Raw genomic sequence first — 22074 nt, 5'->3', positions numbered from 1 at the left:
ACTTTATTGCTTAAGCAAAATAATTAGTATTTGTTTTTCTATATGTAGGAAGCATTACATTAATGAAATCACTGTATCCCACCTTCTTTGTTTTCTTTCCTGTTCTTTATAAACGTTTCTATTGTTGAACGTTAAAGATTGCCCGAAATTAGGAATTGTGCTCTACATAACTTTGCTGTGTTACAGTATGTTGATTTTTATGTACTACTTTTGTCTCTTATGTGTATGGCAACTGATGTTCTGTTTTGCTTTCATAATCAGCTTATGTGTATTAGGTTTTATTATTCAATAAAATGTTTCAAACACAACAAATGGTAGTTGATATGTATTTACAACTGCAGCATTTTTATTGTATGGGCACTTTCAAAGCGGCCAAAAATATGGTCTGTGGGATGACGGAGGACCACATTGGCATCAGCAGGGAGAGGTTTGGGCAGGTGATTTTGAACTTTATGAACGTTTCTATTGTTAAACTTTAAAGATTGCCCGAAATTAAGAATTGTGCTCTACATAACTTTGCTGTGTTACAGTAGTTGATTTTTATGTACTACTTTTGTCTCTTATGTGTATGGCAACTGATGTTTTGTTTTGCTTTAATAATCAGCTTAAGTTTATTAGGTTTTATTATTCAATAAAATGTTTCAAACACAACAAATGGTAGTTGATATGTATTTACAACTGCAGCATTTTTATTGTATGGGCAGTTTCAAAGCGGCCAAAAATATGGTCTGTGGGATTACTGAGGATCACATTGGCATCAGCAGGGAGAGGTTTGGGCAGGTGATTAGGGGTTCATGTAAGGTTGGAAGTAGAAGGTGAACAAAGCATGTCCATTGTGTGGACTGTGACTCCTAGAGTTAGTGTGAGGGATACCATGCTACCCTGTAAATGAATCCCCTAGTGATTATTATCAACAAACTTTATTCGGTTTTATAAAAGAAAAACATCTTCCAAGTTACAGATTGACAAATATAATATGTCCAAATTAATCAGAACACAAGATAAAAATTCATGAATCACAGTAGTAGCATTTTGCATCTGTGAGATCTCAATGAATGCCGTTATCAGAATCGGTAGCCGCTGGGGACAACACAGTGCATTGGCCGTTACTGGTTCAAGCAAAGTATCAACATCCGTTGGCATGACTGATGGGAGTATGAGACATGCGTCTAAAACGCATTCTTCTCCGCATAGCAGGCAGCGTAGAACAGGTAGGATGCAATCTTGCTAAATTGGTCTGAATGACAGAAAGCATGTGGTATTTATTTCTCTTAGATGAGGTAGTCCCAAAATTTGGACGGTGCGCTCACGACACTTCATCACCAGTAGAGTTGTCTCCATGGAGAACTAGGTGTCGTTTGTGAAATGACTTGCCATATCGCAGCAATAGAAGCAAAAATAGTATTCCTGCAGCGAGTCCCAAAATGAGAGGCAATCCGCCAAACACAGAGTGCACAAAGTTTGGAAATATTACTAGGACTGCTTCAAAAGGTGCTCACAGTCCAGAAAATATGGTCTTAAATACATGTACAATATATATGTATGTATGTATTATGCACTTGTATAGCGCGAAACTGTCACCCAGAGGGTATCCTGGCGCTTTGACTCTACTAACCACCTACATAGTCACGTATATTATGCTGTTCTGGGAAAAAGATGGGTTTTTAAGTTTTTCTTGAATAAGAGGAAGTCCGTCAGGCTTCTCAGGCGCAAGGGGAGAGAATTCCAGAGCTTGGCAGCCACATATCCAAAGGATCGGCCCCCCCATCCGTAGCCTTTGGATCCTCGGGACCACCGCAAGATAAGCTGATGAAGAACGCAAAGGTCTCGCTGTGTGATACCAGGAAAAGAGGTTGCGTAACATGACTGGGCCTTGGTCATGTAGAGCTTTAAAGACCAGACAAGATGCTTTAAAAAGGATTCGCTGTTGGACTGGCAGCCAGTGGAGATCCTTAAGTGCAAGGGAAGAGGAGGCAGCACGAGGCCTAGAAAGAGCCAGCTTCGCAGCCATGTTTTGAATGCGCTGCAGCTTGTTGATCAGGCTAGCAGGTGCCCCCAGAAGCAGTGCGTTGCAGTAATCTATCCTACTAATGATAATGCCACGCACCACCTCTGGCCTGGCCTGAATTGGGAGCAGGTGAAGGATTTTCCGCAAAGTGCGGAGTAGCACCATGCAAGTAGAGATGGTTTTGTTCACAAAGCTGTCCAGCTGAAGATTAGAATCAAACATGACTCCAAGGTTGCGGGCAGAAGCCGCTGCCACCACATTGCCCAGGGAGGAGGGTGGCCAGAGATCAGATGGTAAAGGACGCAGAACTCGGTCTAATGAGCAATGAAGTACCTCGGTCTTAGTACTATTAAACTGGAGCGAGTTATTTTTTAACCAGTCAGCGGTAGCATTCATGCAGCGATGGAAGGTCTCTGTCGACACAGCATCTTCTCCTTCAAGGGAGAAAATAAGCTGGGTGTCGTCGGCACAGTTGATCTTATATCCTGAATAATCTCCAAGTATGTGAAAAATGTGTAGGATTCGTTCACTCGAGAAGGCTGGTTGCGTGTCATATAACAAGACGTCAGAGTAGACGGAGAGTCTCACATCCCACTCCTGATCAACTGGAATACCCCATATGAGAGGTCCTGGTGAACCCAAACATGTGTGAAGAGCATAGGAGACAAGGAACATCCCTGTCGGACGTCAAAGACTCGGTAGACTGTATTATTGACACGCATGCTCACTAGAGGGGCCTCATACAAGAGCTTAACAGCAGCGCCACTGGTTCAGCAAAGGAATCCCATATTGCATATGGTACTCCATTAAGGTGTCGGAGATTTAAGCGCGTTCCCTGGTGTGGCATAAAGCCCGATTGATCAGGATGAACCACTGTTGCAATTACTGTCCGCAGGCAGATCGCCAGGGTGTTCGCAAGGACCTTAGTCTCAATATTAAGCGGGGAGAAAGGTCTATAAGACCCACACTCAGTTGCTGGTTCGGCCTTTTTGGGATGACCGCCACCTCAAACGTTCATTGGTCCTCCGGGAGACACCCTTATTTTCAGGCAGTCTGAAACATACTCTGGAGGTACTCCCTGATTTTATCCATCATGCTTTTATATAATTCTAACGGGAGCTCATCAGGCCCCATCGCTTGCCCTGTTTGCAAGGTTCCTATTGTCTTATTTATTTAGTCTACTATCAGGTCTTCGTTTAGTGCGTCTAGGTCCTTATTTGTTAGCAATGGCAGGGTCAGGTCTTTCAGGAAGTCTCTCCCAGTATTTCCGTTCCCTTGTTGTCAGTGTCCTCAAGGATCCAGTTCCATCCTTTGTCTTGTCTCTCTAACCATGTAAGCAACTCATTGGCTTTATCACCGACATCATAGAGACAATGCTGGGTAGCCAGCGCATGAGTGCCTGCTATTTTCCATTAGTGCTCTTGATGTGTGCTGCTTCAGTTGATGGTGTAATCGGAGAGAAACTGATTCCCCACTTGCCAACCGAACCTCCAGGAAAGCACATTCCTTGTCCTGAGACTCGCACTTCAATTTACGTTCCTTCGACATTCTCCCAATAAAGACTTGTGTCTGGCCTCGAATCACTGCCTTGAATTCACCCTATAGTACGCAAGCTGATTCAACAGACCGCCCGTTCTCCTTAAAATAGAATTCTGCTCTATCTCTCATACGAGCTTTGAACGTCTTGTCTTTTAAATATCATGGATCAACCCTTGGGGGTAGGATGAAGTCCACAACTGGACCATCGAGTTGCACCTCCACCAGCGAATGGTCCGAGCTTCCCCCTGCTATGTGCGTAGCAGCTCTAAAATCAACTTTATGGACAGTCTGGGTGAAAGGATGGTGCAGGCATGCCAGACTACCATGTGCTGTAGACAGGTGCGTCCGGTTCTGATACCCTCTTACCCTCTAGGGGCATTTAGGAGTATCACGAATATAGTATAGGTGCCGTTCTGTCACTTCAGTCACCCCAATGCGTATATGCTCTGTCGTAAGCGTCTTATCCTTCCACAGGATGAGTCAGTCTTGTCTAGGTCTCTTTCCTGTTTCCCGGCACTTGAATGGCATGCCCGAACACTCGAGAGAGCAGTGACCCACCAGCAGGCTTTTGTGGAGCGCTTTTGTCCTGGATGTAGGCTGCATTCAGTAGGGCACCCACTCTGTCTTTTCTTTGCCTTTGCCTGAAGATCAGCAGTCCCAAGGTAGCAGTCACACCTGGCCTGACGGTAAGTGCAGCCCCTCAGGAGGCCCGACCGTCAGCAATTAAGCCCACACTGTGGCCACTGGACCACAGGCATAACCGCAGACAGGGTGTTCGACACTGGAGTAGTTGTAGTCCCTCATGGGCCTCTGACACAGAGTAGTCAGAAATTCAGCAGCTAAAAGCCCAACACATGCTCTCCAGGAAGTCAGTAGATTCAGACCCTGTTGTGTTAGGAATTTGGCAAATGCAACCTTGAAGGGGCCGTTGGCAGCACACAATCGTCCAACTGGGTCTCAACAATTACGTTGTCGTAGAGTTCTATTTTCTGCCTTAAACTGTTGGGAGAGTCTTGGCGGGGCGGGGGGGGGGGAAGACCCTCAGACTAGCTGGTCCTGCTGGATGGCTTTCCGGCCCGCCCTACAGATAATGTCGGACCATGCTTCTTCCCAGACAGGCAGGCTTCTAGGCAGACTTCTAGGCTCTTCAGGACAGATACACAGCTTCTCCATTAAGTAATTCAGCCTGCAGGTGATGTCCCCTCAACTTAGATAGGCTTACACCATCCCTGGTGGCACAGCAGGCACCTGAGTACTTTGTGGGGCACTTTATTCCTTGGTAACAGAGGACTTTGAACTAGGGTATAAAAGAGGGATAGATGGGCCCACTTGCATACACAGCTGGCAGGCCAGAGATGCTGTTTACTCTGTCGCACTCTCACATTGCATTTATGCTACGCACACCAACACCCTAAACACGCCCTTGATGTTAGCGCAAAGTCTGGGCACAGGCATAGAAATGGAGCATTACATGGGTGTGTCAGTAGGAAGCCACTACACTGACCATGATGCAAAGATCTCATCAGGCTATTGATCCTTACAACAGGGTGCATTGCCACCACCGCTCTAGCTGTTAAACCCATGACAGTCCTCTGCCTTAAATAAGGGTACACTTGGTGTGACCCTCCAGGTCACAGGACCGGTCCAAGACCTCTCATAGTCCCTTGTTAGAAGTTGCACAGTACTGGGGTGGCAGAAAAATCTCATGTAATTGTTTTGTGGTAGATTTATCCCAGTAATGTGCAATTACCAGTTTGACGCCATTGACTGGGGAGTTGCCACAAGGAACAGATTCTTCTGCCTGTTAAACTGCATGCCATTCATTATTTCATAATGTTTTTGGGCTTTTATTTACCACCAGATTTAAGCAGGTGGTAGATATATGCATGTGGTTGGTTGGGGGGTGATGGGTGAAGTAGGGAAGGGAAGGGTAAAGAAATGTCCAACAAAGGGAAGAATTGTGTGTTTCCCCCATTTTGTAAAAAAACAGCATAAGTCTTGGCTGCTTCTGCTGCACCCAGCGTCTTTTCAGTCTAATTTTCCTGTCTGGATAAAAATGGTGTCCTGTTTTTCTGCACCCGGTACATCCAGGTGCAGAAAAACCTAACAACTGATAATCAGGTGGAAAAAAATGAGCGCATGAAAGTACTACTTAATTTCATTGCCCTTGATTCATACTCTGGACCATAGTTGAGGGATAGGTCTAGGCATAGTCCTCGCAATACACAATAGATTTGTGTGCGGCAGAGGCCAAACTCAAAAGTCAGGATACCAGATACAAGTAGGTGGTAACTCAGGGCAGGGGAAAAATGCCTGTTGTCCATGGAGGGGAAATTCCCGTCCCAGAAATCTAAAATAAAAATGAATTAATAGTATCCTTTTTTAAATATCTGTTTTGTGCAAGTGCATATGACTTTAATTTCTGCCTTTGGGATTCAATGTTACAAGTCCATAGGGTGCATGTATCCTTTGTGAGCTTAATAAAATGTTGAAAATTCTATAAATCCTCACTCTTACATCCAAGCACTCTCAGGTTACCATTCTACACTCCTCTCTGTCTGAAAAACAGCTCAACATTTTCAAAATTCTGCAACTCTGCATTGATTTGGCTTGTAAATTATATTTTTGGAAATTGTCATGTATTAACTATTTAATTTTAATACTATAGGTGATTGAAATTACTGACGAAGAAAGCCCGATTTAGCACCAGGCAACTGAAGTCAGTGCCATAAGAAGGATTATTTTGAAAAACTGAAGGACATCCAGCCTTCTACTTTTAAACAATTTCCAAAATCTAGTTGTGGCGAGGAAGTGGGAGCTGAGGAAAGTACTATACTGTAAGTGAAGTCTCTAATTTAGTATTTCATTAACCCAGAGCAAAGCCATATCTGTGTACAGAATAACGTTCATCTAAAACATAATGTAATTCCAGAGAGGAAGCACACATTGCATAAAAGAAAGTTATAACAAAAGGTTTCTTCTGCAGACCATCAAAGAAAAGACGCTGAGAGAAGACTCCGAAGCTGACACTTTAACATCCGAACGATTGGAAAATCACCTTTGTTCAACATCCGTTTTTAACCAGTTACGCAAGTTTGAGACTATCTGCCTCTGGGTAGAAAACCACGACCCACTCTGCTCACTCTTGGGAAAACCTTAAAAATTCACCACTTTATTGTGTTCATAACCATCTCAGATTGTTTCCTTTTTATTGTGTACGGTTCTGTAATTCTATGTAAATCACCTCAACATTACCTGCTGTGCGTGAATGATATGTAAAACTGTTAAAGATAAAAATGGATTAAATGAGCACAGTTGCCCTAAAGGTAATGTAAATAAATCCTCGTCTTCGGAAATACAAATCTTAACCTTACACCAAACAAAGAAAGGGTAAAAGGTACTGATGTTCTGCAACTGGTGATCCACAATAGTACTGTGCACATTCTAAAACCCCCAGTTACTGCCATTACGTCAGTGCTAAAAGGTACTTATCAGTTTAATTATTAAATATCAGACTAACACCTTATCATTGCATTGTTAAGAACCTATACAAATAGATTTGAGAAAATCTTCAGTCACAAAATAAGTTGCTGCCGGATAGGCTATAACCTAAAGACTATTATCTGCTAGAAACATTTCGACAGGTGTTACAGGGCTGCTTCCAGACATAGTTTGCTCAATTTAAGTGTTAAGAAGATTACACACAATTTCTTTTAGAGATAAATGCTGAACATTATCTAAACAAGCCTGACTCTAAAATCGGGTTCCCTCTTACCGTGGCATATAAGCAAGAGAAAACTAATCGTAGAGATATTAACTCTAGGTATACACCTTATAAAAACACGGAATGTGAGAACAAATTCAGTGTTCACAACCACCTCAATGAACGCAAAATAACCTAATTCGGGGGAAAAAGTTACATGTGCCAAAAAAGACACAGCCATAAATCTTATCTCACAGAATTTGACAGAATGCACACTGGGGAAATCCACTCGCAGTGCAAAGTATGCCAAAAAATCTTCAGGCGTAAATCTTATCTCACTGAGCATATGAGGATCCACACTGGGGAAAACCACTCTCCGTGCAAAGTATGCCAAAAAAGTTTCAGGCGTAAATCTTATCTCACTGAGCATATGAGAATCCACAATGGGGAAAAACCTTATCAGTGCTCTGAATGCCAGAAAAGGTTTAGTTTCAAAGCGGCTCTATATCAACATGCATTAACCCACTCTGCGGAAAAACCTTACCAGTGCGCTGAATGCCAAAAAAGTTACTGCCGTAAATCTAAACTCACTGAACATATGAGATTCCACTCTGGCGAAAACCCTTATCAGTGCTCTGAATGCCAGAAAAGGTTTTGTAACAAATCGAGCCTATCTCGACATGCAATAACCCACTCTGTGGACAAACCTTATCAGTGTGCTGATTGCCAGAAATGTTTCAAAAACAAAAGCAGTCTCACTCAGCATACAAGATACCACTCTAAGGCTAAGGAAAAACATTATCAGTGCTCTGAATGCCAGAAATGTTTCAGTGATCAAAGCACTCTGACTCGGCATACAAGAACCCACACTGGGGAAAAACCTCATCAGTGCACAGAATGCCAGAAATGTTTCATTGACAAAAACAGTCTCACTCAGCATATAATAACCCACACTGGAGAGAAACCATATCAGTGCACGGAATGCCAGAAATGTTTCAGTTGCAAACGCAGACTCACTGAACATACAAGAATCCACTGTGGGAAAAACCCTTATCAGTGCTCTGAATGCCCAAAACATTTCAAACTTAAATCACTTCTAACTGCACATGTGAGATTCCACACTGGGGAAAAACCTTATCAGTGTTCTGAATGCCAGGAAAGGTTTTGTAACCAACAAAGTCTTTCTCGACATGCAATAACCCATTCTGTGAAACATCCTTATCAGTGCTCTGAATGCCAGGAATGTTTCAGTAGAAAAAGTAGTCTCACACGGCACATAAGAATCCACACTGGGGAAAACCGTTATCAGTGCACTGAATGCCAGAAATGTTTCAGTCAAAAAAGCTGTCTCACACGGCACATAAGAATCCACACTGGGGAAAACCGTTATCAGTGCACTGAATGCCAGAAATGTTTCAGTCAAAAAAACTGTCTCACTCGGCACATAAGAACCCACACTGGGGAAAAACCTTATCAGTGCTCTGAATGCCAGAAATGTTTCAGTGAAAAAAGACATCTCGCGCTGCATATAGTAACCCACACTGGGGAAAAACCTTATCAGTGCTCTGAATGTCAGAAATTATTCCGTGAAAAAAGACATCTCACGCTGCATATAATAAACCACACTGGGGAAAAACCTTATCAGTGCTCTGAATGCCCTAAAGATTTTAAACTTAAATCACTTCTAACTGCACATGTGAGATTCCACACTGGGGAAAAACCTTATCAGTGCTCTGAATGCCAGAGATGTTTCAGTGACAAAATGAGACTCACTAAACATACAAGGACCCACACTTGGGTAAAACGTTATCGGTGCACTGAATGCGACAAATACTTCAGTGAAAAAAGCAGTCTCACTCAGCATATAAGAACCCACACTGGGGAAAAACCTTATCAGTGTTCTGAATGCCACAAATGTTTCAGTCAAAAAATCAATCTCACTGAGCATATAAGAATCCACACTGGGGAAAAACCTTATCAGTGCTCTGAATGCCAGATATGTTTCATTCAAAAAAGCAGTCTCACTAAGCATATAAGAATCCACACTGGGGAAAAACCTTATCAGTGCTCCGAATGCCAAAAATGTTTCAGCCAAAAATCTCATCTCACTGAACATGTAAGAATCCACACTGGTGAATAAAATTATCAGTGCTCTAAATGTCAGAAAAGATTCAGAGGTAGAGATGGTTACAAGCGCCATAAGAAAACACACCATCAAAATAATTCAGTTCTCTGAATGCCAGAAAAGCATCAATTTTAAACTCAATCTCACTCTACATGAGCAGACGCACACAGGGGAAAACATTACCAATTTCTGTAAATGCCAGAAATTCCTATTTGATAGGCACAGCCCCACTAACTATAAGCGACTCCATACTGATGAAACACCTTATGAGTGCTCTGAATGCCAGAAAAGCTGCAGAGAAAAACGCGATCTCACCATGAGAAAGTCCACACTAGAGAAAATCCTTATGCCATAAAAGGTTGAATCTGAAAGACAGTGTTATGCTTCATGAGAGATCCCACTCTGGGGAAAAACCTTATGCGTGCTCGAAATGCAAGCAATGTTTTGGTTACAAATTACTTCTCACTTGACATGAGCGAACTCACACGGGGAAGAAAGCCTTATGTGTGTTCTGAATGTCAGATAAGGTTTAGTCTTGAATACAATGTCATTTCACATGAGAGAATTCACACTGGACTAAAGCCATATACAGGAGGGGAAAGCCAGAAACGTTATACTCAGAAAGGAGATATCACTAAACATGAGAAATGCATCCACACCAGGTGAAAAGTAAGGCGTATCTTGAGTTGCAGAAAAGCTTCTAACAACCTGACTTTACATGAGAGAGCACATATTGTAGTTGCAATAGAATTCATCAAGAAACTCTTACAGGATAACTTAGGCTGCCCGCATGCAACCTCCAAAGAAATTTCAGGCCTGGAAATATTTTTATTTGCAACAGAATCCACAATTTGAGTATCTGAAAGTTACAAAACTCTCAAGGTCTTTACTTTACACAGAGAATTGTTAGTGCTTGCAAAAATCAACTAATTGCCCTAAAAATCACAATAATAATATCTTAAATTTTACTCCACCCAAAAGGTTTCTACTCACCCTTGTTTCTTAACATATGACTGATATCTATTTTTTCATGTTAAGATTAAGCCTATGTGGAGTTCTTCAGTGAGGAATTCCGCAAAGTGACAAAAAAACTCTGGCGGTCTACGTGGCGTTCCGCAAGCAGCGGAGTGCGTAAGGGTCATGCCGTTAGTGGTGATTTCATCCCATGTCGGAGGATCATTTGGCCCTTCTCTTCCAGGAAGTTATGGATCTCTTTGCCAAGGGAGCTATCAAATGTGTCCCTGTGCCAGAAGTAGGTCGGGTTGCTACTCCCACTACTTCTTGGTACCGAAGAAGGACAAAGGCCTGCATCCTATCGTAGTCCTCAGGGACATAAACCGCTTCCTCCGAAAGGAGAAGTTCAAGATGTTAACCTTGGCTCAGGTCTTCTCTGCCTTCGACCCTGGAGATTTGATGGTAGCGTTGGACTTGCAGGACACTTAATTTCACATCCTCGTCTTGCCTGCCCACCGGCATTACCTACGGTTCACGGTAGGCCACACGCATTTTCAGTTTCCACGCTCCCCTTTGGCCTTACCAGCCCCCCCCCCGGGTGTTCACGAAAGTGATGGCGGGGGTCGCAGCTCATCTGCGCAGATCAGGGGTTCCAGGCTTCCCCTCTCTCGATGACTGGCTGTTGAAGGTGAGCTCGCCCAGGCTGTCGTCTCCCACCTCCAGACTACGACGGACTTCCTGCATTTGCTGGGTTTCACAGTTAACCTGCTGAAGTCGCACCTGATTCCCTCCTATATGCTCCTTTTCATCAGAGCGGTTCTGGACACAGCACATTTTTGGGTCTATCCTCCCTAGCAGCAAGTCCAGGCTACTCAGGATATGATACCGATGTTTCAGCCTCCATCCCGGGGTTCTGTGAGAATGACCCAGAGGCTGCTGGGCCTCATGGCCTCCTGCATCCTGCTGGTGCATCATGCCAGATGGCATATACGTGCTCTGCAGTGGGACCTGAAGTTCCAGTGGTCGCAGCACCAGGGGAATCTTTCCGATGACTTTGAGATTTCAGAGGGGACTGCAAGTCCGTTGCAATGGTGGTTCAGGAACCAGGATTGGGTCAACAGCAGATCCCTCTCCCTTCCCCAACCTGAGTTCACAGTAGTAATGGATGCGTTACTCCTGGGTTGGGGCAGCCATGTGGGAATGGCGGAGATCAAAGACCTCTGGTCTCTGGCGGATTCCAGGCACCACATCACCCCTCTGGAGCTCCGGGCGATTTGTCTTGCACTGAAGGCATTCCTTCTTTCTGTCAAAGGAAGAGTGGTGCAGGTGTTCACGGACAACACCACCGCCATGTGGGACTGCAACAAACAGGACAGGGTGGGGTTGTGGACCCTATGTCAAGAGGCTCTTCGCCTTTGGACATGGCTGGAACATCAGGGCATATCTCTGGTGGTTCAACACCTAACAGGTTCACTGAACGCCAGGACGGACAAACTCAGCCGCCAGTGCATGATGGATCACAAATGGCATCTTCACTCGAAGGTGGTGCTAGGTCTCTTTCAGTAGTGGGGAGAGCCTTGGTTAGATCTATTCGCCACCGAAGAGAACGCTAAATGTCAGCAGTTCTGCGTGTTAGAGTTTCCAAGGCGGCTTTAGCTCGGCGACCCTTTTCGTTGCGAGTGGAGTTGCGGCCTCCTGTACCACTTCTGCCAAGATTGCTGAAGAAGATCAAACTCGATCAGTCCCAAGTCTGGTACCCCGAGCTCTTGAGCATGGCCAACGATCCTATTGTTAACAGATTTTTGAAGTGCATTACTCTTCTCTTTCCTCCTTCTCCTTTCGTAATGCCCTAGTGGGAGTTGAATCTTGTCCTAACTTATCTTATGTGTGCTCCCTTTGAGCGCCTACATGATTGTCCTCTTCGCCTCCTTAGAAGACTGCTTTTTTGCTTGCCATCACCTCTGCTTGCAGGATGAGTGAGCTTCAGGCTTATCTTCCAGACCTCCCTTTCTTGCTGTCCATCCGAACAAAGTAGTCCTCCGTGTAAGCTCTCTTTTCTGCCCAAAGTGATTGCCTCTTTCCACATAGGTCTGACCATCAGATTACCTACCTTTTTCCCACCTCTGCTGTGTTTTTCTCTGCCAGGCGCACAACATATAGACTGTTCACACACTTTCTGTAGTATGCTTTGTTCTGGGCAGATAAACTCTAATCCCCGACTCTACTTCTATCCTCGTGTTAGTGCAGCCCGATGTAAACAGTAATTGTAATGTATTTAGATTTACATAACACTTACTACCCCATACGAACTTTGAAGAGCTTTATCGGCGAGTAGCACACTACTCTAGGATCCAAAAATGATTAGTGGTGAATTAGTATAGGGAAATATAAAATGTATATGAGAGCTGGACATGTTGGTCTGTTAGTTGGGTTAAAAAAGATTGTGGGGGGATAGAAGAAGGAAGGTTTTGCATTTATATAGAGCTTGCTACCCCTGATGAAGGGTTGAAGTGCTTTTCGGCGAGTAGCATGCTACTCCAGATCCCAAAAAGATGAATAGACAGATCAATTATGGTGGGGAGGTTGTTTTATTGTATACACACAACTGTACACAAATTAATAAAATTCCATTGTAAAGTTGTATCCAAGAGGCAAGTATAGTCTCCGATAATAATGTATACAATACTGATAAGTTTTAAGTTGGCTTCCCATCAAGACTGATGCCCCGTAATGTTGATGCAAAGTCATCTGTGCTGGAGTATCTTAGACTCTTGTTGAATTGTACCATCCACCTTGTAGGCACTGCTATTTGTATCATGTCCACGTTGTAGGCAGACACAAACGCCTAAATTGTGCACTATTTTTATTAAGCATAACAAGCATAATGTAAGTGAGCAGATGACTGTAAGCACTGTACAAGCTGTATTAGGTACTTATAGGTAGAGTGACATAGAGGGCAATAAACACTCACTAAATCTTTTTTATTATTATTAACAGTCCTCATAAGAACATACAATTCAATACGATGTACAATTAGCCCATTGGGGAACAGTTCAGGCATCATCTGGGGATTATGTATCCGAGAAACACAAGTGTCTTTCATGAATACAAATTGACTACTCCTCCAAGGACTCCACTGTATTATTGACACAGGCAAAAAGGCAAACAAGCAGTCAGGAGGCGCACTGATTGTATACCCCCACCTGATAGGATGTTGACAGACCCCAACCACCTGCAGGGGAAACGTGCCACCTCACTTAATAGCTGCCAGATGCTTTACTATGCAAGCAGACTGGTGGTTTACAACTGCGCCTACGTTGGGGCACCACATGTTTTTTCCAGCATAATCTGGTGTGCTCCCCCCTGTGTGGGATGATAGCACCCACTGAAAACTGCACCGTTGTGTAGTCTGAGACAGTGCACCTTCCATGCAATTCTGAACTGGGCCTTTAAATACGGTACTATTTTGTGTGCCTATTTAATTCAGGTATACAAAGAATGTGGTACTACTTGTATACTAGGGTAGGACAAGGAAGATTGAATTTCTATGGTGGCAGAAATGTTTTTGTCAAAGTGCTTTATGCCCTCAACACCCTTCCGTACCCTGAACATAATGAGATTACGTAGAATACACCTCTGCGTGCCTAATGCTGCCATTTGTATTTCAAGACCAGTGATTAATGTGGCTTTATCAAGTTCAAAGCCATTAGGCGTTCCCGACCTGTCGGATACTTGCATATCGAAAAGATGAGTCATTTGAACCTAAAGATAGATAAACATATTCATAGGTCACGATTTATGTCTTCATCTAATATAAAACTGTAAATTAGGAGAGGTGATAAGTGAGAAGTTAAAGGCAGCCGCTAATCGAGCTGCATTTGTACATAGGCCTTCCTATATTATATCTATTCCTGCTTAAGTCTTTAATTGTAATGAATACTTTAATACCCAGGCATAAAGTCATCGTCGAGCTGTTTAGATAATCCACCTGTCTCGCCACTTCTTCCCCACTGCATCCTTAACCAGTGGCCTAGCCAGTGTGTCGTGGGCCCCAAGGCAACAAAGGAAATGTGACCTCTGCCGTTTATTTGGACTGTGGAAAACAGCAATAATCATTGTTCTGTGGGCCCCTCAGGCCTCTGTTTGAACTGTGACAAACAGCAGTTATCAGGGTTCAGTGGGCCTTTAAGGCATCTGGGACCTGGTGCCACTGCACCCCCTGCACCAATGGGAAGCTAAGCCCCTGCCCTTAACAGCTTCTATTCTAGCCCCACTGGAGTACCGAAACAGCCAAGTACTGATCTGGCCATATATGCAGGCATGCAGCCGCCTCTTCCACTGAAGGGATTTAAGTCGCATGAAAGCAGCATGCGGGAAACAACCATTTTCTGAGGTAAAGTCACCCAACACCTCGTCTGTTCCAACCTGAATCCATTTAAAACCAGGGACGAAAAAACGGTTCATCGTCATCCCTTGCTAATCAGAAGGGTAAAAAAGATTCATCTAACATTACAGTGTACCGCATAACGAATTGTGATTCTGTTTACAAATTAAAACTAGCATGCATATACAAAGGGGAGCCTTTGGCCAAAATAGCCATTTTCCCTACCTATACTTTTAACACATCTTATACATAAAATGCTAATTACATTGTCATCCGGAAATAGTCATTAGCGCCTACTCATAACCAAATGCCACTTAGAATTGTCTTTCACTTCAAGGTTTCAAAGGTATATTGATATAAAAGCAGTATTGAATTTTTTGACGTTGTGTACTCTTACCAAAATTTAAAGCATCAACTCTATATGACACACCATAGAAAAAAGGAGTTGTTTATATATACTAAACCTCCAGAAACGTTTGATTAACCAGTTATAAAGTCACGTCTAGCTTAGTTAGTTTATAGTCTTCTTTTTTTAATAGTAATTATTTCACATTGTTACTGAATATGCATGGCTAAACACTTATAAGGTCCCAAAGGCGAGACCTATTGGCTATGACAATGCTTGTTATTGATTGAGTACATTGAGCGGCAAAACTTTTTGATTAAGTCCTGAAGAATGCCGCAAACACCTATTTGGAGGGTTAATAGGCTGAAACATGTTGACCTCTTATTGACTCTTAACAGTGGATATATATTTCTCCCACAGTGTCCTATTTTTAATCCTGGCCCAGGGGTGTAAAAATAATGGAAACCACATACCCTTTAGCAAGTTTTAACTTTCACTCTGCTGCCCCCACTACCCTGAGCTCATTATTGTGGTATTTAGTATACCTTTCTCTATAACAAAATATGCCTGAACTCCTCCCTCTCAGTGAGGGGGTTGTTTCATGGTGCAAGGCGATTCGCAATAAGGAAGCATGCCAACTATGGTGGGAGAGGGAAATCGTCCTTTTAAAGGGATATTTCATCTTAGCTAGGTCTTCATTTGCAACAGTAATCCTCAGAGACCCAAGGGTTTCTTGATTGTGGTAGAAATGCATTTTTACCCCTTCATTGTACGTTCAAGCACAGACCATTGCATGAAATGTGATCTATGTAGGGAAAATACTCTGTGCACTGACAAAATGTGTTAAAATGACAGAAAGTTGATCATCGCAAATATAACTAGAAAGTTAATTCTAGCATATTTTTGATACCACAATAAGAAGTTTGGGGATCTTTATCTGATATCTTTATCAGTAAGTTATCTGAAATTATTGAACATAAACTTTTCCAAGTATTATTTCGAAAGATTAAGGAATTGGTCTTTTCTAAACTAACCCCAGTGTGTATGACTACAATATTCACCTCTCTCAAATCAATATTGTGCTTGTTTTAGTGAGACAGCTAAATGATCTAGGAGAAACCAGGAACTGGCGTCAGTATTTTTCTTAGGAAGCTTCAAGTTAGAGAGTGAAAACACTTTTTAGAATGCCCAAAAATTGGGATAAAGATATTTCAATATGTTTGACAAAAAGAATAGGTACATTTCATGACAATATTGAAATTCTGAACTAACAGGAACAAATATTTACGCATTACAAAAATATTAGGTACGAAATTTCAACAATATAGGAAATACTGAGGTTCATGTACTAATAATCCATTTGGTGAAAAGTGGTTGCTTGTAGAGTCAGCACACTACTTTGTCTGTGATAGCTTTTAAATAAAGGCATTTTTAATACACCCCATTTTACTTTCACATTCACAAATTTCCCCTTGGCTTACTACCTCCTGTTACTGTTTTTCAGCCCACATATGGTTTCAAAGCTCAATACATACCTTAACAATGTATTAAATATTCAGAAGGGAAACTATTAACATCCCCCTCCCAAATTCTGAATTGTTAAATGGGCTTAGTACATTTCAAAAAGGGGTTTAGCATTTGCAAACTCTGTGAATTACTGAACCAGTAGATTTTTTTAACAATAAAACATGAGGCAATTTTTCTCAATTCCCTCCAAATTAAGTTTGCTAATATTGTTAGTTGAATGATAACCGGTGCATGTACCTATTTAGTGTTAGTGTTGCTTCAGATCAAATAAAAACCATCGCACATAACTCTTACACAATACTTAAAGACAGAATTTCTGACATCCAGCGTTAATGTTTTGTTAAATATATTTGCAAATGTTGTCACTTAAACAGGAAAGCAGCTAAAGCAGTCTCTGGACATAAAATAGGATGTAATCATAATCTTTAGATACATTTTCTGAGTTTCAGGAACAATGTGTGTCTTCTGGGTTTACTCGAAACCACTATAATAAACATATTCAATGATTTTAGATTTGATCTGTTTGTACTGGTTTCCATTGCAGACTTTAATCGAGATTTAGACCAAGGATCAATTCCACCCATGGCTTTTAAAATCTATTTATCAATGATCTGTATTAGTGTTATTGCAACTAAAACTGTAATAGAACTGATCTGAGAGATGGACCTTCAAGTATTATGCTCAGTCAATTTATTGAACAAACTATGGAGTTAAAATCTGAATAGATTAGATCCTCAAGCTTTGCCTGACCACTGTATTTTACATCAATAGATTACTTATCAGCACATTTTCTCTAAGTACAATTCAGTCATCTTCTATTTTTCGCAGAGCTCATGCTGGGTCTGTTAGAACTCTTTTAAAAATATTACATTTAAATGTCCCAAAAATCAGGAATTCTAGTTTCAAGCCTGGTCAAACCTTAATGAATGCTACACCAACACATGCCCTTCTGTTCCTACATTTTATTGTGCACCATTATTCAGAAATGGCATGTTTTTGCTTTTGGAGTTAAAATTCTAAACATATTTATTGTTATTGCCAGCCAAAAAATTATCACTAATTGGGAAGATAACAACAAGTGGTCTTGTGATGCTTGCTGGAATGGGAAGTATTTAATGAAAAAGTGGATGGAATTCAAGTTTAGGAGACAATTTTTACAAAAGTGTATGGATTTTGTATATATTTCAAATTGTTGATCTCCAAAGTGGCCTAAATAAATAAATTGAATTGAAATTCAAGTTTATCATTTGAATCCTATTGTTGGAAAAGATGTGATGTTGAACTCCATGAGGCGGTTCCTTTCCAGAAAGCAATCAGGTTGTAATCATGAGTCAAATAATGCTGAGGAGGTTAAAATATTCAAATTGAATTCTAATTACATATGAAATGTTCATTGTTCAATATATTTCTCTTAGTATTTTTTATGTGAGGACTTTATTGCTTAAGCAAAATAATTAGTATTTGTTTTTCTATATGTAGGAAGCATTACATTAATGAAATCACTGTATCCCACCTTCTTTGTTTTCTTTCCTGTTCTTTATAAACGTTTCTATTGTTGAACGTTAAAGATTGCCCGAAATTAGGAATTGTGCTCTACATAACTTTGCTGTGTTACAGTATGTTGATTTTTATGTACTACTTTTGTCTCTTATGTGTATGGCAACTGATGTTCTGTTTTGCTTTCATAATCAGCTTATGTGTATTAGGTTTTATTATTCAATAAAATGTTTCAAACACAACAAATGGTAGTTGATATGTATTTACAACTGCAGCATTTTTATTGTATGGGCACTTTCAAAGCGGCCAAAAATATGGTCTGTGGGATGACGGAGGACCACATTGACATCAGCAGGGAGAGGTTTGGGCAGGTGATTTTGAACTTTATGAACGTTTCTATTGTTAAACTTTAAAGATTGCCCGAAATTAAGAATTGTGCTCTACATAACTTTGCTGTGTTACAGTAGTTGATTTTTATGTACTACTTTTGTCTCTTATGTGTATGGCAACTGATGTTTTGTTTTGCTTTAATAATCAGCTTAAGTTTATTAGGTTTTATTATTCAATAAAATGTTTCAAACACAACAAATGGTAGTTGATATGTATTTACAACTGCAGCATTTTTATTGTATGGGCAGTTTCAAAGCGGCCAAAAATATGGTCTGTGGGATTACTGAGGATCACATTGGCATCAGCAGGGAGAGGTTTGGGCAGGTGATTAGGGGTTCATGTAAGGTTGGAAGTAGAAGGTGAACAAAGCATGTCCATTGTGTGGACTGTGACTCCTAGAGTTAGTGTGAGGGATACCATGCTACCCTGTAAATGAATCCCCTAGTGATTATTATCAACAAACTTTATTCGGTTTTATAAAAGAAAAACATCTTCCAAGTTACAGATTGACAAATATAATATGTCCAAGTTAATCAGAACACAAGATAAAAATTTATGAATCACAGTAGTAGCATTTTGCATCTGTGAGATCTCAATGAATGCCGTTATCAGAATCGGTAGCCGCTGGGGACAACACAGTGCATTGGCCATTACTGGTTCAAGCAAAGTATCAACATCCGTTGGCATGACTGATGGGAGTATGAGACATGCGTCTAAAACGCATTCTTCTCCGCATAGCAGGCAGCGTAGAACAGGTAGGATGCAATCTTGCTAAATTGGTCTGAATGACAGAAAGCATGTGGTATTTATTTCTCTTAGATGAGGTAGTCCCAAAATTTGGACGGTGCGCTCACGACACTTCATCACCAGTAGAGTTGTCTCCATGGAGAACTAGGTGTCGTTTGTGAAATGACTTGCCATATCGCAGCAATAGAAGCAAAAATAGTATTCCTGCAGCGAGTCCCAAAATGAGAGGCAATCCGCCAAACACAGAGTGCACAAAGTTTGGAAATATTACTAGGACTGCTTCAAAAGGTGCTCACAGTCCAGAAAATATGGTCTTAAATACATGTACAATATATATGTATGTATGTATTATGCACTTGTATAGCGCGAAACTGTCACCCAGAGGGTATCCTGGCGCTTTGACTCTACTAACCACCTACATAGTCACGTATATTATGCTGTTCTGGGAAAAAGATGGGTTTTTAAGTTTTTCTTGAATAAGAGGAAGTCCGTCAGGCTTCTCAGGCGCAAGGGGAGAGAATTCCAGAGCTTGGCAGCCACATATCCAAAGGATCGGCCCCCCCATCCGTAGCCTTTGGATCCTCGGGACCACCGCAAGATAAGCTGATGAAGAACGCAAAGATCTCGCTGTGTGATACCAGGAAAAGAGGTTGCGTAACATGACTGGGCCTTGGTCATGTAGAGCTTTAAAGACCAGACAAGATGCTTTAAAAAGGATTCGCTGTTGGACTGGCAGCCAGTGGAGATCCTTAAGTGCAAGGGAAGAGGAGGCAGCACGAGGCCTAGAAAGAGCCAGCTTCGCAGCCATGTTTTGAATGCGCTGCAGCTTGTTGATCAGGCTAGCAGGTGCCCCCAGAAGCAGTGCGTTGCAGTAATCTATCCTACTAATGATAATGCCACGCACCACCTCTGGCCTGGCCTGAATTGGGAGCAGGTGAAGGATTTTCCGCAAAGTGCGGAGTAGCACCATGCAAGTAGAGATGGTTTTGTTCACAAAGCTGTCCAGCTGAAGATTAGAATCAAACATGACTCCAAGGTTGCGGGCAGAAGCCGCTGCCACCACATTGCCCAGGTAGGAGGGTGGCCAGAGATCAGATGGTAAAGGACGCAGAACTCGGTCTAATGAGCAATGAAGTACCTCGGTCTTAGTACTATTAAACTGGAGCGAGTTATTTTTTAACCAGTCAGCGGTAGCATTCATGCAGCGATGGAAGGTCTCTGTCGACACAGCATCTTCTCCTTCAAGGGAGAAAATAAGCTGGGTGTCGTCGGCATAGTTGATCACTGAAATGCCGAAGGACTTGATCAAGGTAATCAGGGGGCAAAGATACAAGTTGAACAGGATGGGGCTGATTGCGGACCCCTGAGGGACACCCTGTCCCACTCTCCTAATACCTGAGCGAAAAGGAGGTAAGGCCACCACCTGGTGTCTGTTCTGAAGATAGGAGATTAGCCAATCTCGTGCGAGTCCTGCTACCCCGGCCTCCACCAACCTGTTGATAAGAATGGAGTGGCTGACCGTGTCGAACGCGGCCGACATGTCGAGCAGCACTAAAAAGGCTGATCGACCATTGTCGACCCGTGATCGAAGGGTGTCCAACACGACCACCAGTGCCGACTCCGTACCGTGGACCGGCCGGAAGCGAACTGGGCCACATCCAGACAGATGTTATTTTCCATGAAGCTGCATAGAGACCGGGTCACAAGCTTCTCCATGATCTTAACAGGAAAAGGAAGCAACAAGATTGGCCGATAGTTAGACAGACAGGTGGGGTCAAGAGTGGATTTCTTTAGGAGGGGAGAACCACAGCCAGCTTCCAGCTGTCAGGGACCGTGGCAGTGCTGAAGGACTGGTGCCAGATGGAATATAAAGGCTGGAAGAGTTCCTCCTGAAAGGATTTCCAATATTTGTGCGGGAGGGGATCAAGAGGGGAGCCAGAGGCCACTCCACAAGCTAGGGCACAAAACTCAGCAAACGGAGGAAGAGAGAAACTCTCCAACCGCCGGTGAGCTGCCTGTTCTTCCAACTCGGCTACCGTGTGAAGTAATACGGGAGTGTCCAAAGACTGCAGGCAAGAAGTGTCTGGAGTGGAGAGGCCGCACAGAATATTCGCGATTTTATCCTCAAACGCTTTTGCAAGTGAGTCGCAAAGAGATTGAGAGGCTGGGATGTTATTAGCTGCGCAAGCCGGCCTGGAAAGGTCGTTTACTATTTTGAACAAAGCCTGCGATTTGTTAGTTGCGTGTGTCAGTGTGGCCTCAAAGTATTCAGCTTTGGCACATTTAATCTGGGCTTTATATTCCAGCAGTGTTAATTTGTATCGGGATTTGTCCGCCTCAGAATAGGACTTCCTCCATGCCCTTTCTGCCTGTTTGTACCGGTGGTTAAACTGGAGAAGATTGCTCGAATACCATGGCATGGCAGGCCTTCGCCTGGCTCTAGATTTACGTAAAGGAGCCAGCGCGTCCAGCGAGTTAGTGATCTGCTGGCACAAGCTAGAATAGCTCGCCTCGACATTCTCCCTCAGTTCAAAACCTCCGGGAAGCAAAGAAGGGAGATTAGGGTTATGCAGAAGTTTGGACCACTGCCTGTTGGCCTTGATGGAATCCAGGCCATTCCTATTGAGGGACTCTACGGGCAGGTAAAGGGAGAAATGAACTAATGCATGATCCGTCCAGCATTGAAAAGCTATTTCCTTAATCACCACCCGGGAGCATTCTGAGAAGACCAGATCTAAGATATGGCCCTTCGAATGGGTCTGCGATGGTACCAGCTGTTGCAACTGAAGGTTGCTGCATGCCTGGCACAGTTCCCTGAAGGCCGTGTCTAGCGGCCCATTAGGCCATAGATTGA

The 22074-nt window shown here is 42.6% G+C and overlaps 1 protein-coding gene across 1 annotated transcript; it reads left to right on the top strand.

Moving 5' to 3' along the window:
• Window positions 1-7518: 7518 nt before the first annotated feature.
• LOC147737476 (uncharacterized) lies at window positions 7519-17148 on the top strand. The gene is made up of 3 exons (XM_086924193.1): window positions 7519-7551; window positions 7966-8946; window positions 17131-17148. Exons 1-3 carry the CDS (start codon window positions 7519-7521, stop codon window positions 17146-17148), a joined length of 1032 nt encoding a protein of 343 aa, XP_086780319.1.
• Window positions 17149-22074: the final 4926 nt, after the last annotated feature.

Source organism: Lissotriton vulgaris, chromosome 1_1 (assembly GCF_964263255.1).
Source record: "Lissotriton vulgaris chromosome 1_1, aLisVul1.2, whole genome shotgun sequence".
NCBI lineage: Eukaryota > Metazoa > Chordata > Amphibia > Caudata > Salamandridae > Lissotriton > Lissotriton vulgaris.
The sequence above is the reverse complement of the archived record's forward strand: the minus strand, read 5'-3'. Positions and strand labels throughout refer to the sequence as shown.

What these genes read in the sequence shown, in the direction of transcription:
- LOC147737476 (XM_086924193.1), top strand. Translation starts at nt 7,519, where the DNA reads ATGCACACTGGGGAAATCCACTCGCAGTGCAAA. An exon ending in AAATCCACTCGCAGTGCAAA is followed by an intron (nt 7,552 to 7,965) that starts GTATGCCAAAAA and finishes AAACCTTATCAG; the next exon opens with TGTGCTGATTGCCAGAAATG.